Raw genomic sequence first — 13278 nt, 5'->3', positions numbered from 1 at the left:
TTAAGAAAAGCCCATTTTTACATACCCTGTTTCTTCTTCTTTCTTCATCTCCTTCATCCCTTCTAATCGGGCTTTGCTAGATTTAGATTTGATTCTGTCGTACATCGCCACATAATGTGAAGAATTCTAAGATAGAAAACACAAACAAGAAAAAGTATTTCATAATTCACTATGACAACTAAATTCTTGAAGCACCTAATCATTGTAATGACTTGAGAAATATTTAAAAATCTCACCAGGCCATCACTGAGTTTTGCAAAACTATGAAGATCACTTCAATAAACAATGATGCTGGGAAAAACCATTTTTCATATTTATGTTTGAAATCAACTCTTATCTGCTTTAAACAACCACAAGTCTTTTTCTTGAGTAGCATAATATGAAGCATACGCCAAATAAACTCATGTTTAACTCCATATTTGAGAAAGAAACAAGAAATTTTCTATTTGAAAAGTTATATTTAAAATTTTTTTACAAATTCATCATCAGACTGTATAAAAAATTCGAAATATAATTTTTCTAATAAAAAAAATTCTTGTTTCTTTCTCCAATATTGAGTTGAACATGACTCTCTTTCTTGACAATCAAGTTTTGCTGTCAAGGCATTGCATTCCCTCACATCCAACTCTCCTGACAATTGTTATTTTGCCAGGATAATTATTGGTTTTGGTCAAAAAATATAATGATAGTTAGATATATGTTCATCTTTACATGTTGTGTACGATAAAAAAGATCATGGTGTCGAAACTGGGATACAAATCAACTAAGTATGGTTTACATGGTTAATGGTAACAAATTTAGCATTAGACAAAATAAATTGATTACAGCTCATTCTCAAAATATGCATACTTGGATTGGATTTCATTCTTTGGAAATTTATAACCAATAGCCTTGTTTTGGAGGATATTTTAAATAGAAACAGTATTGTTCTATTTATTTTGACTAATGTACAAACGTCACCATGATCAATTGGTCCCCAGTCCCCAGTCATGAAATACACGAAATTTCAATGATTGCGCGGGAAAATTAAACGTTGATTGCGCAATAATGATCATATGATAATCCTTATTCCGTTAGATGAACCATATTGCTTTGAAAATCGTAAAATTTGGTAAACAGCGCTAACCTCTGGCTGAGAATCCGTTTCTCCATCGTCCACGTGTTCCCCATCTTTCTTGCAAGTTTCAGAATTCTGTTCTGGATGTAAATAATCGACGACCAGACCGCGTACGAGTGTATTTTCATTCAGACTCTCGAAGAATTTTCTGCTTTCTCTGTGGCTCCTTCTCAATGCCTTGTTTCGAGAATTGGCAATCTTCTTTGGGCTCTGTCGTTTATCTTTCTTACCTATTATAAAAACGCACGAAAGCAACAATGTCCACAAGCATAGTGTGAAAACGTTTTAATTGTTTTCACGGTAAGCGCACCTTTTGTTGGCGAATCTTTGTTTTGTAAAATTCTCTTTGAAAGCAACACATCCCGCGGCCGAACTTCCACATCAAGACTAAAAGATCTAAAAACAGCAAAACTTGAATGAGGAAGACCTATCTCGACAAAACATTTTCGAAATAGGCTATGAATGAACAATATATGCAAGGAGCACTCGATTCAAGATTATAATCAAATTAAATATACGTGTAAACCTTGTAACAGGTCTAGCAATGCAGCTGATATTTTTTATTTCATCATCGCCTGTACTTTGAATGCGCTTTCTTTTCTTCGACGGTTCTTTCAATTCCTCTGCACTATCCTCATCTTCATTGTGAAGCTAAAATACGACCAAACATTTACCTATATGGTAAAGCTATACAATCGGCAGAAGAAGCAGTCCTTCATATCGCAGTCACCTACACTGGGTTAAAATATCCAAATGTCAGCAGGGAATTTCTTACTTTTTTCGATGCGGCTTCCCTCACAGAGAGGCGTCTTGTACGAATTGGTGATATTTCGGTAAATCCTCTATCACTTTTCCTACGTCGCCTCGACATTTTCAACGATTTAGCAAAGCCAATAACACGATAATCGAGAAACAGTCGGCCATTTTGAAATATGATTCCAAACGAGAGAGTTGTCAACAAGCGAGGGATACACGATACTCGCGTGGATTTCTCAAGGACCGGCGACGCGCGGGAATGTACTTTCAGCATGACGAAGTCATTAACATTTCAGTATTTTCAAGCAAGCTATATCCCAGGGTTTTCTAACGAGCAAAATTCTACACAAAATGTGCAGTTCTGAATCAAGTTGGGCATCTTGACGATTTGTCGGGGAATGAATAACGAAAAATGTAATTTCCAATGTCCATTATTGCAGTTCGTTTAAAGTAATGTGGGCACTCAGCATCGGCAATAGTTATCATACACGCCAGCTATCCGACATCAAATTTAAAAAAATAATAAAGTTACTCTGAAATACTTATTTTTGAATGTTCATTAGAGAACAGATATGCAAATGCAACATGAGATATATTTGCATATCACTCGACTTTCGATTTTTGAAAGGATATTTTTTGTAAAAAAATTAAAAAACTTGATGTTTGAGTTTCAAATCAGCAATGAGCATCAGATTCTGACAGTTTTACATGTATTGCGGCTATTGCCTTTGATAAATCACTATCTAGCGTCTGGACAGCTAATGATGTTAGGAATTCATTGTGATCGAGGGAGCAAACTTGATTTGATAACCGTGTGAAAAAGTTCAACGCTAGGTTTCCCATGTGTAGAATTGTTCTCTGAACATCGAACAATCAAGTCGAATGATTCCCCGAAGTTATATCTTACTCGTGCATCATTAATATTGCCTCTTATGTTTATAAATTATTTCCTAGTACACCACTGATTCATTATATACATGCAGTCAAAAAGAACTGCTCACCAGAAAAAAAGTTTAACAGGGTAGCATTGAGATAAAGTGACAAAACATAAGATTTAAGTTAAACAAGAAAAATCATAGTATATATAATAACTAATGAATTCTCGTCTAACTTTGATTACAGCTTTGTATAAGTTAAAGAAGATGCGTATTGTGTTTATAAGGCTTTGATGGAGATGATTATTATTTGATTACTATTATCCAACATTACTAGAAAATCCAGGGCATTCTTTTTACTGACTTACTGTATAGGTTTGTTATAGCCAATCATATGTATATTCCTGGATTGCATGCACAACTAGCAGGGCTGTTACTACAACGCTGATTGGTGGGGATATTCATACATTCAGTTGTGTCAAAATGACTTCTTTTAAAATTAAATCTCTTTTCAAAAAAATCAATTGGGCACAACCGAATATATAAAAAAACAACCCATCCCCTAAATTAGCGTTCTAGTTGCGGCTCTCACAACTTGTCGAATACGTAGTGTTAACTTTTGATGTAGATGTAAATTATTATTTCCAAAACAAACTATGTTTCAACGATTTAGTTAAAGCGAGGATTGATAATTTTTAAAAATTTTGTCTGAAAACAAGATTCGCAGGGAAAGCGCATTGTCATATCATCCTAGTAAGTCAGCTCTCCCGTCGGGAACCTTAGCCCCTCCGTCGGGGAATTCCTGGCGCCACCCCTGACCACAAGCCAGCCAAAGGAGTGGTATAGTATTAAAAAGAGTGGTAGAGTATTAAAAAGAACTACAAACAACACCAAGGCTACAGCAACACACTCTAATAATATCAACACCAATCACATCCACAATACACCAAAACCCATGGCAACGCATTTCACCACATCCAATCACATTAATCCACCCGCTAGTCCAATTAGACGCTCTAAGCTTCTACAAGCTAAAAGCAACTGTAAATAGATAACTTACTCATTCTGATGAAGGCTCGAAGCAACGAGTCGTAAGCTCAATTAAAAATCCGGAGAAAGTTTTATTTATCAATATTAAAAATATCTATATATTTTACGGATATGTCGATATAAAATCGATGTTTTTGATTATGAAAAGTATTTCGATTCATCATTATCATTCCACAACAACGCAATGTGTAGCTCTAATTTTCCTACCCTGCTCCTGCTGTATCCATTTCAAAACCGGTTTCAAAACTGTTTTCAAAACTATTATTTTGAAAGAAAAAGAAAGGGCGGTGAGTATGTTTAGTCGATCACTGATGGTTGAAACATCACAGACGAGTAGGAGGGAAAAGTTTCAGCAAAACGTAACGTTCCTTTGTCGATATTGATTTTACCATAATTTGATTTTAGAATAAGATTGTAATCGCTTCGTCTATATATGTCGGGAAATGGGACGATTTGAATTACGTAATCATAATGTTAATAATTAACATTGAATAATTAAATTTTTACAGACAACCTTATGAAGAGGGGAAGCAATAACGAGTGATTTGTCAAAAACATTTATCTATATGTGAAAATTACAGTCGCAGCATTAGAAGCGTTCCGAAAAATTTCATAAACACATTAGCTCAAATTTATCAATTGATGTAAAGAGTTCATCAACGAAACTCTTTGAAAAACTCCAAACTTCTTGGTTTGAATTGACCAATCATACAATGTGCAATTTTTAAATCAACCAATCACGACAAAGCTTTTTGAATCACTTCGTAACTGAATGAATTCAGGCATCGGGTTGACTTCGGCCAAAATATTGCAAATTTTTAAAAGGAAAGATATTCTCTCATGATTGAGAAATTGCAACCACCAGAAGTAAAAAATAAGGTGGAATTACGGTCATTGGAGGTGGCTGAAATCGAAAACCATATTCAGCTGTCATGTTAAGCAAGTATTATGATGATCTTTATTTTTTTAATTTCAAACACCGCACTGCATAAAACATTCTTATTATGATGATCATGAAGATTTTGCTGTTGAAAGCCGTCAAAATAATAGTCAGCACTATAAATACAATCACTTCATAGCTTCTGGTGATTGCCAGTTCACAATTTCATCAAAAGCTCTTCCATTTAAGAAATTTCAGAATTAAAAGTCATTTATGATGATGAACATTCAATACAATGTCTTTCAGTTAAGGAGTGATTAACAAAGCTCTTACGTGATAGGTTGATTAAAAAAACACGTGGTATGATTGGTCAATTCAAAACAGGAATGGCAGGAAGTTTGGAATGCTTCTATGGCCGTGACTGTAATATATTGTATTAGAACTTGTGAGTGTGTTGGCCATCAACTATTATAGCGTTTCCAACACTATGTAGTCAAAAAAGTAATTTTACAAAACAATTCAGTTATGGAAGGGAATGATTGAATCAACAAATTTCTTCATGAAAAGTTTAAAAAGAAACATGTTAAATTCTAAACAATGATTCTGGGCATATTTTTATGTTTGAATGCTGTTTGTCAGCCATTTTGGCAAGAAGTACGGATATACAAACTTTCCAGTTTCCAGTCTTTTGTCATTTCTCGCAGAGATTTCACTGTTTATAGTTCCAATTAACTTTTCATGGTATTTTTGAACCAAAACTTTTGCCCAAGGGTCGTCCAATTTATCACCGTAATCAAGAAAGACGTCGTATCGAAGCGATCCTAAAGACATCGCTAGTAGTACTTGTTGCTGTAAATACAAGAAAAGTAAATACAAGTATGTTGTTGTCAAATATCAATAAATGGCATTTCCGTTCTCGTTTCTGAACCGCCTTTCTCATTTGTAAACATTTGTAAAGAAATATGTTGTAATATTAATATAACTTTTGTATGGCTACGCCACTTATTTTTTGTTACAACTCTGCAGTAGGCCAGTTACGAAATTATCGACAACAATCCTTTTAAAGCAAATATCGGGCATGGGATTGGGTCCAAAGGGCCAGGACAATGGGCCATCCACCAAAAGGAGCAAAATTGGCCAACCAACAGATATGTCGAATTGCTCAACTGATAAAAACAAGCGACGAATACAAAACTAATACCAATAACAATAATGGAATAATGGTGTTGACAACGACCACTTCCGGACCTTGGACTGTGGCACTTATAATTACCAATGAAATATATGTTTACTGACTTTTAAAAGTCAAAGTATGTTCAGCAATGTAAAAAAAACTTTTGATAAACTAAATTTAGCCACGAAACGCCACTCACCAAATAAGATCGACTCTAGGCCCCCTTAATCTGGCCTTGCCCTCCCTCACAAAAAAGCAAAAAATATCGTTTTAAGCTGTGTAGTACAAACGGATTTGTTATCGGTGACGATGATATCCCGCCTAAAGGTCACAGCAACATTAGGTAACTTACCGTTGCAATGTAAACATTAGGCAAACTGTTTAATCCAAATTCGTCTCGGCGTAATCGCGGATCAAAATAGAGTTTTGTAGGTTGATTTGGGATGAAACCAGCGTAGTACGATACAGGGTAATTAACGGCACTGTGCTGAACAGGGATGAACACAATTCGCTTCACAATGTCGGTAAGTTGGTTTATTGATTCAATCTTTGCTGGAAATTTCTTCAACTATAAAATCAGAGAAACGTATCGCATTTAGTTGAATACTGACTGTGAGATAATGTAAAATCTATTTTTAAACACGATGACTAAATTTAGTTGTTTCGATGCAGTTGTAACACCATTTAAATAAAATTATGAAAAATAGGTAAGCAGAGCGTACATGAATAGACAACAAGATGTGACAGACGATTCCAAACGCTCGCAAAGCCAACATTTGGATTGCATCTTGAGTTATTTGGCTTATATTACAGTCAGTTAAACAGACGTGGGTTATGATATTCCATCAGTCATAGAATTACATCGTTACTACGTTGTTTTCCGTTAATATGTCTATGTTAAGCGTCTAAAAAGTCATTATGTAAGTTTTTTGTTTATTTGTAGATCCAGTTCGAAAATAGAGATGAATAATATAGATGGAAGCCAATCGTAGTTTTATGTTTCTTTGTAGTATGATAGAGTACAGGCTACCAACAAAAACAGGAAATATAAAGTGTAATTATGTAGATTCGTTCACTTTGGTTGAAATTATAAGAATACAAAACAATTTCACCTTAACTATTTATGATATAGATAATTTTTTTCAAGTGATGAGCATGGGCGTAAGAAAGTCAATAAGTTTGGGAGCGCTCATACTCATAAATACATACCATAATCGAAAGCAAACAATGGATTTCAAAGAAACGGCATATCATGCATATGAATCTTCTCAATTGTCGATTTTCTTACGTCTATGATTATTGATAACCTATATGATATTGCAGATATGGAAAAAACTTTTCTTTTTTGATACGTGTTTTTTTTAAGTATGTCATTTTTCTCATCCATTAAGATAAAAAATAACTGACCATCCCCTCTCCTTCCTCCTAAGATAAAAAAAACTAACCATTCCCTCTCCTCCTTCCGCTCCCGTTCCATCAGATGACAACTTGTTGGCAAAATTTTGCAATTCGAAGTCGCCTCTCACGTCTTCGTCATTTTTATAATACCTTCGAATCAAAGTGATTGCTGTGATGAACTGTCAAACGTGTTTCAGTGCATGTTGAGAAAAGGCAATAAACAATAAAAGAACTGATTCTTTCTCTTACAGCTGGACATATTCTTCGGCAAAGTCACCAACTTCCTTCCAAATAAGCAAACCATCGTCACGGTACGGGAAATATGGAAGCTCTTCTCGATTATCAACTCCTCTTTCCTGAAAATGGTAAATATAATTATTTTGAGGATATTTGTTTTAAGAATGCGCACACCATTTAAATGAGTTAAGTAGGCTTATCTAGATTAAAATAGCTTGGGGATTCCAACTTCGACACTCACAAAAACAACAAACTACTACTCTGAATTTGTAGGCCACCGAGACCCGTAGCCACACCACTTTCTGGAACATTGAAGGGGCTTTTCAATTACTTTGAAAGTTAATATTACTATAGCAGTATTCTAAGTACAGTATTGATTACACTTTTTGACTCTGAAGATGACTACCGCTAAGGTTGTCGAAACGTCAGTCAACAACAACAAAAACAGTCCTTCTCAGGACTATACCAACCTGGACGATCTACATTTACAAACATGTAACGATACTCCCGGGTTCAAACCATTTACTTTATTGATTACACTAAGTACTTAATTAAACATATTCCAGTTATTATAAAAGCTCCTATTTAGGGTTAGTTTTAAGAATTTTCAAAGTAAAATCCTTTATGTCGTTTTCTCAGGTCAGCATCAAGGCGTTTTGGAGAACCATCTGGACACATGGGCTAGAAGGTGTTCATGCAGAAGAGGCGGGATACTAACGTTGCGGCATAAAAGTTGATGATCTTTTATCTGAAGACCATACGGTGGATAAGTCTCAGAAAGGTAAAGTCACCGGAGATACTCAACAATGGCACATTCGAATTGCACTAATATGGCCGAAAAGAAGTAGCAGAGTTATCGAAGGTCATCCACGTAGAGTCCTTTGCTAAATAACAGTTTGAAGTCCAACCAGCTGAATCGAAGTTGCTAGGATTGAAGTGGAATTAGCAAGTCGATGGACCACCTTTGTTATTTTTCGTTTGATTTAAAAGTTTACCAAATAAAAAATAAGACAAGTTGTGCTTATCCCCAGACCCCTCTAAATGGTCCTCAATCTAGCACATTCCGAGCTCGCAGCTAGCAACCGCACCACTTTAAGATCATTGGCTACGAAACTGACACTTATTTACTTGTCAACGTTGATACCTGAAGTTTTTTCCAAAAATCTGTATCATCCCAGGAGGTATTGTGATAGGCTCTATTAACAACTTCCAGACCACCTGTAGAGCCAATGGCGAATAGCTTGTGCAAGAACTCTCCTTCTCCAAGCAGCTTCTTTAATCCCATAGAATTGATCGCCAAAAGACCTCGACAATGCCACTGAAATATCTGTGCTAATGGATGAAATATCGCCATCGTACTTCGCATGACAACGCAGATCGGTTCCATCAAGAAATGTGTTTTGGTCAAATGCTCAACCAGTTCTTCATAAGTGATATCAGCTCGTTGGATTTCCATCTTGGCAAGCATCCAATTCCCACCATCCTCCGGACTGTACACGGGTGAGTCTACACATGAATATATAAATAATGAAAGCTTGCAAACCGCTATGTACGACATTGAGGCACCGATTGAAGTTAGAAGCTTCGCAAATTTATCGAAAAAACATACAACTTTCAAAGTGTGATTCCTAAAAGTCCGTAAAAATTGTCGAATTTTCTATTTCAGAAGTCTAATGTTTCGCTTGCTTTAATTCCTTGAGCATGTAACAAAAAGAAAGCTAAGCCAAATAAATAATGAGATGCTGTAATGTATTCGGCGACCGCTTTTTATTTCCTGCAACAAATAGGAAACCTTTACAAAAAACACGAAGTTCTAGCTGTCAAACATTTCTATTTTGATCTTGATGTCATGTTTTGTTGAACCGTTTCCATTCATTCATTCTACATTTTAACAAGACAAATACCAAAAACAAAACTTTACGCAGGCTCTTCACAAGCCATAATATTTTCTTCCACTAGTTGTAATAACAAAACTATTACCCGGGGACAGTTCCGTCTGAATAGCCACTGGCGTAAGTTTCTTTTCCCCATTAACGTGGGCAATAACAAACACAGCAAAGGGACTCCTGGAGCTTAGTATTTCAATCCGTTGCGTTACATTGCCAACGTTATCGTCAATATCAGTGGAGACATCATGAAGTATTTTATATTCGATGATAAACACTCTGTTATCGTCAATCATCTGCGTTATACAAACGAAACATATGGACGTCATATTATTATCCGTAAACAGTATAAAACAATAATTAGTAGAATTTTACTAGCATACTATTGCAGATGCTTTAATTTGATTGGTTACTCTGCTCGCTATCTATTTTTCAATGAATAGCGTTTAGGAAATTAATAAATAGCTGGCAGCAAATAAAAACATGGCTGCCAACCTTACATAGGTGTCTGACGACTAAAGAAGACTAAAATTGCCATTAAATACAATGTTAAGATATTTAAAGGCAAAATAAATAAAAATTCAAATGAAATAACTAAACGTAAGGTGTTGAAAGATTTTTTAATATCAACTGGGATGGATTGTATTGTTGCAGACCACAAAATTATTCATTAAATGTATGCATACCTGCGGGAAGGATTTATTTTCTTTTGATGCTCGTTTAATTGCCGCATCCCAATCGTACCTTCTATTAATGTAAGCCGCATTATCAGTATAATCTGTAAAAAGATACTTTCACGTGACTTATCTTTGTTGCAATTTGATTGGCCAAACGATGAATGCCGAACAACGTACAAACAAAGACAGCGAATACCATTTTACAATTTACTTGACTCGAGTATCGTTCTCGGACGCATTTTGATACGACAAATTCTTATCGGTTAAATTCAAATTGAGTACTACTTACCTTCTCTTCTCATTTTTCTTAGACTCATTGGGTTTTGCCCAGCCAGCCTTTGTAAGGTAAAAACATCATCATGTTGCCAGCGATTGTCCTTTATGATATCGTGGAATGGCAGTTCTTGTGATGGATACTTAATGTATTCTTTCATCGACACAAGGTCGAGTTTAAAAAGCTGCAAAGGATTTACGGAAGGAAAAACTGTGAACATAGGTATAGTAAAAACTGACAGCGATATAAGAAGAGACAAGACAATGCGAAGTAGAAGAAATTTTCTCAAAGGGAGGGAGGGAAGGGTAAAATGTAAGGTGTGACGTCAAAACACCCAGCATTTTTGCCATCAATTTTGTCAATACATACGGTTTGCAATCCAGGTATCTGAATCGAAACAAGATCATTGGTTTGATTTCTGCGGATATCAGCTAACAAATTGGCGAAATCTTTATAACTTGTGTAGTATCTTTCTTCTTTACTGACTTTTGATGCAAGACGATGATTTCGTATGGCCATACCAAGATAGTGTATCAGCCAGTTTGTCTCGTGCAAATCTGACCGCGTCGCACTTCGAAACAGAACGCTAGGAGTATTGTGGTTTAACAACGGGAACGATATGCTGTCGAACAGGTTTTTCGTTTCTTCGGGATACTTTAATATCGTATTTTGAGGTTTTGAAAGCTTATAGTATTTATATTGTTCTTCCAAGTTGACAAGACGTCGCACTGGACACGTCAGGGGGGTGATCTTTTGCGATAAGACGATGCAAGCAGCTTTGCCATGATCAGGTTCAGTATTAAAGATTAAGTACCTTCTCACGAAGAGCCTGTACATTCAAACGAAAGACATACTTTCAAATTCCCATTTTACAACGGACAATGAAGCTTGGCCAAACACGCGTTAATTAAATGAAGCGAGTTTGGAAATATTTCACTCAGGCCATGTCCACACGTATACGGATTTATAAAAATACGGAGATTTTTTCCACCGTTTCGGAAAAGATTTGCGTCCACACGTAGCGTATTTGAATCGTTTTCGCCTGTCCACACGTATGCGCAAAAACGGAGGAAATTCAATACTTGTAAGCACTGAGCATGCGTATTTATTTGTAATAAGAGATTCTTCAAGCTTTTGCAGCATCAAATTGCAATATTTATTATTTGTATTTTGGATTTATTAACTGCTGATTTTGCGAGTTTATAGAAAAATTAGAATGGTATAAAGTGAAATGAAGGCTCCACCAAAGGAAAAGGCAAAATCGAATGTTATATTTTGTGGCATTTTGTAACAGGGAAAGCATCTTCACAATATTCAACCGCTTTCTTTAATATTTATCACTGCAACATGCAAGTGAATGCATGCTATCAAATTTGAAATTATTCCAATAAAATAGCAATGCACTTGTGACCCACCATTTTAAAAAGTACTCGGACGACTCAATCATGAGACTGGACTCAATTATTGACGTCATCGTTTTGAAAAACCTCCGTTTTCGCCCGTCCACACAGGTAAACACAAAACCGGCGTTTTCAAAAGTCTTCACTCTGGAGAGGGTATTCGAAAACCTCCGTTTATGGTCGCCGAAAACGCCGTTTACGTGTGGACATAAGGCCAAAACGGAGGAAAAAACCTCCGTTTTCAAAAATATCCGTATACGTGTGGACGGGGCCTCAGTTGAACTATGTAATGACAACGTCTATAATTACTAGTAGAAAAAAGAAAGACTCTTTGTTAAAAAGCATGCTGTTGACACACAACTGCTTAGATTGAAAATGACTCAATGTACATTTATGAATTTCGCTTCATTTGTGCAATAGCAATATTTAAGAAGTAAAAGATGTTTACTGTGTTCGCACAGGCCCATGCAAGCCGAGGAGATCTTTGGGAGAACTCGAGAACTGATCAGTGCAAGCCTGAGGGAGGGTTGCAACTGATAGAAAAACTATTTAAAAAACTCGCTCGTGCAGGTTTTTTCTCAAATTCCACTCGAAACCTTGCTATTACCAATACAAATGAAGATTATGTATCTGGAGACAAAATTTAGCAACAATTGCAACCATTAACGAGCACAAAATCTTATAATTCGCCGTTCTACGTTTGTTGTAAATTAGTTGACGAACGACTCGTCGGTACACACGCACATACCAATAGAGTTTATAATGCCGTATTTTTCAGATAAAACCTAATTGCGTGAAAAAACTTCAAGAACTGGCTGTTGGTACGCCGACAAACTTGCGAGGAGTTGAAGATAAATGGAAACTTCCGTTCGCACCACGATAGCAAAGCCTTTTGCAATTAAATTTAGCTTCATGATCGCGAAATTCAAACGGGAAAAAGTTTTACGAAACTGCAGCGACAAACGATCCCTCGATAATAGAAAACGAAAGTGAAGAATCGTATGGGTTTAATATAAGTCTCTTGCATTGCTTTCAATAAAAGTAAAGCTTGAGTTTCACCAAAACATGAATATGAACAACTCATCAAAAATATTGACTCAAATACACATACAAGATACTAGTAACGAACGAAAGAAAACATTCGAAATTTAAGATGACCAGTACGCCATTCTATATACACTAATTTACAAATAGTATGTACTAATTTTAGGCAAGAATGTAAAAATTTAAATTTATTCGTTCAAACCATTCCTGAAGTTTAACATTTCTAATGCAATCAACTTTACAATCATTTGAATGAAACTTACAAAATCAAAACAGCAATTGCAACGATAGCAACGTGGTTCATCCATGGCCTCAACATCCTGCTTGTCTTCGATGGGTAAAACTGTTTAAATGGTCGTCTGATAATAAACACGACCGCTCTACGTGTAGTTCTTAAAACGAGTTCAATCAACATCCGGCGTTACGCTCCGTTACAATGCAATGAAAGAGAGAAGGACATGTCGTGGGCAAACTTCCCCAATTAAGAAATACCAAAGTACGCTAATACAA

The 13278-nt window shown here is 35.8% G+C and overlaps 2 protein-coding genes across 2 annotated transcripts; both read right to left on the bottom strand.

The window, feature by feature from the left end:
- Positions 1 to 1171: 1171 nt before the first annotated feature.
- LOC124450813 lies at positions 1172 to 2083 on the bottom strand. The gene is made up of 3 exons (XM_047001476.1): positions 1893 to 2083; positions 1644 to 1768; positions 1172 to 1513 (listed from the first exon to the last, which is right to left on the bottom strand). The coding sequence occupies exons 1-3, from the start codon at positions 1986 to 1988 to the stop codon at positions 1351 to 1353; spliced, it is 384 nt and encodes a 127-aa protein (XP_046857432.1). The 5' UTR covers positions 1989 to 2083; the 3' UTR covers positions 1172 to 1350.
- Positions 2084 to 5196: 3113 nt separating this feature from the next.
- On the bottom strand, positions 5197 to 13204 carry LOC124450812 (allene oxide synthase-lipoxygenase protein-like). Its single transcript, XM_047001475.1, has 10 exons — positions 13032 to 13204; positions 10694 to 11153; positions 10340 to 10508; positions 10060 to 10151; positions 9468 to 9669; positions 8632 to 8993; positions 7500 to 7606; positions 7298 to 7400; positions 6205 to 6420; positions 5197 to 5527 (listed from the first exon to the last, which is right to left on the bottom strand). The coding sequence occupies exons 1-10, from the start codon at positions 13181 to 13183 to the stop codon at positions 5294 to 5296; spliced, it is 2097 nt and encodes a 698-aa protein (XP_046857431.1). The 5' UTR covers positions 13184 to 13204; the 3' UTR covers positions 5197 to 5293.
- Positions 13205 to 13278: the final 74 nt, after the last annotated feature.

The sequence above is a fragment of the Xenia sp. Carnegie-2017 genome, unplaced genomic scaffold, assembly GCF_021976095.1.
Source record: "Xenia sp. Carnegie-2017 unplaced genomic scaffold, XeniaSp_v1 HiC_scaffold_24, whole genome shotgun sequence".
NCBI classification, from domain to species: Eukaryota; Metazoa; Cnidaria; class Anthozoa; order Malacalcyonacea; family Xeniidae; genus Xenia; species Xenia sp. Carnegie-2017.
This window is presented reverse-complemented; position numbering and strand designations above follow the sequence as displayed.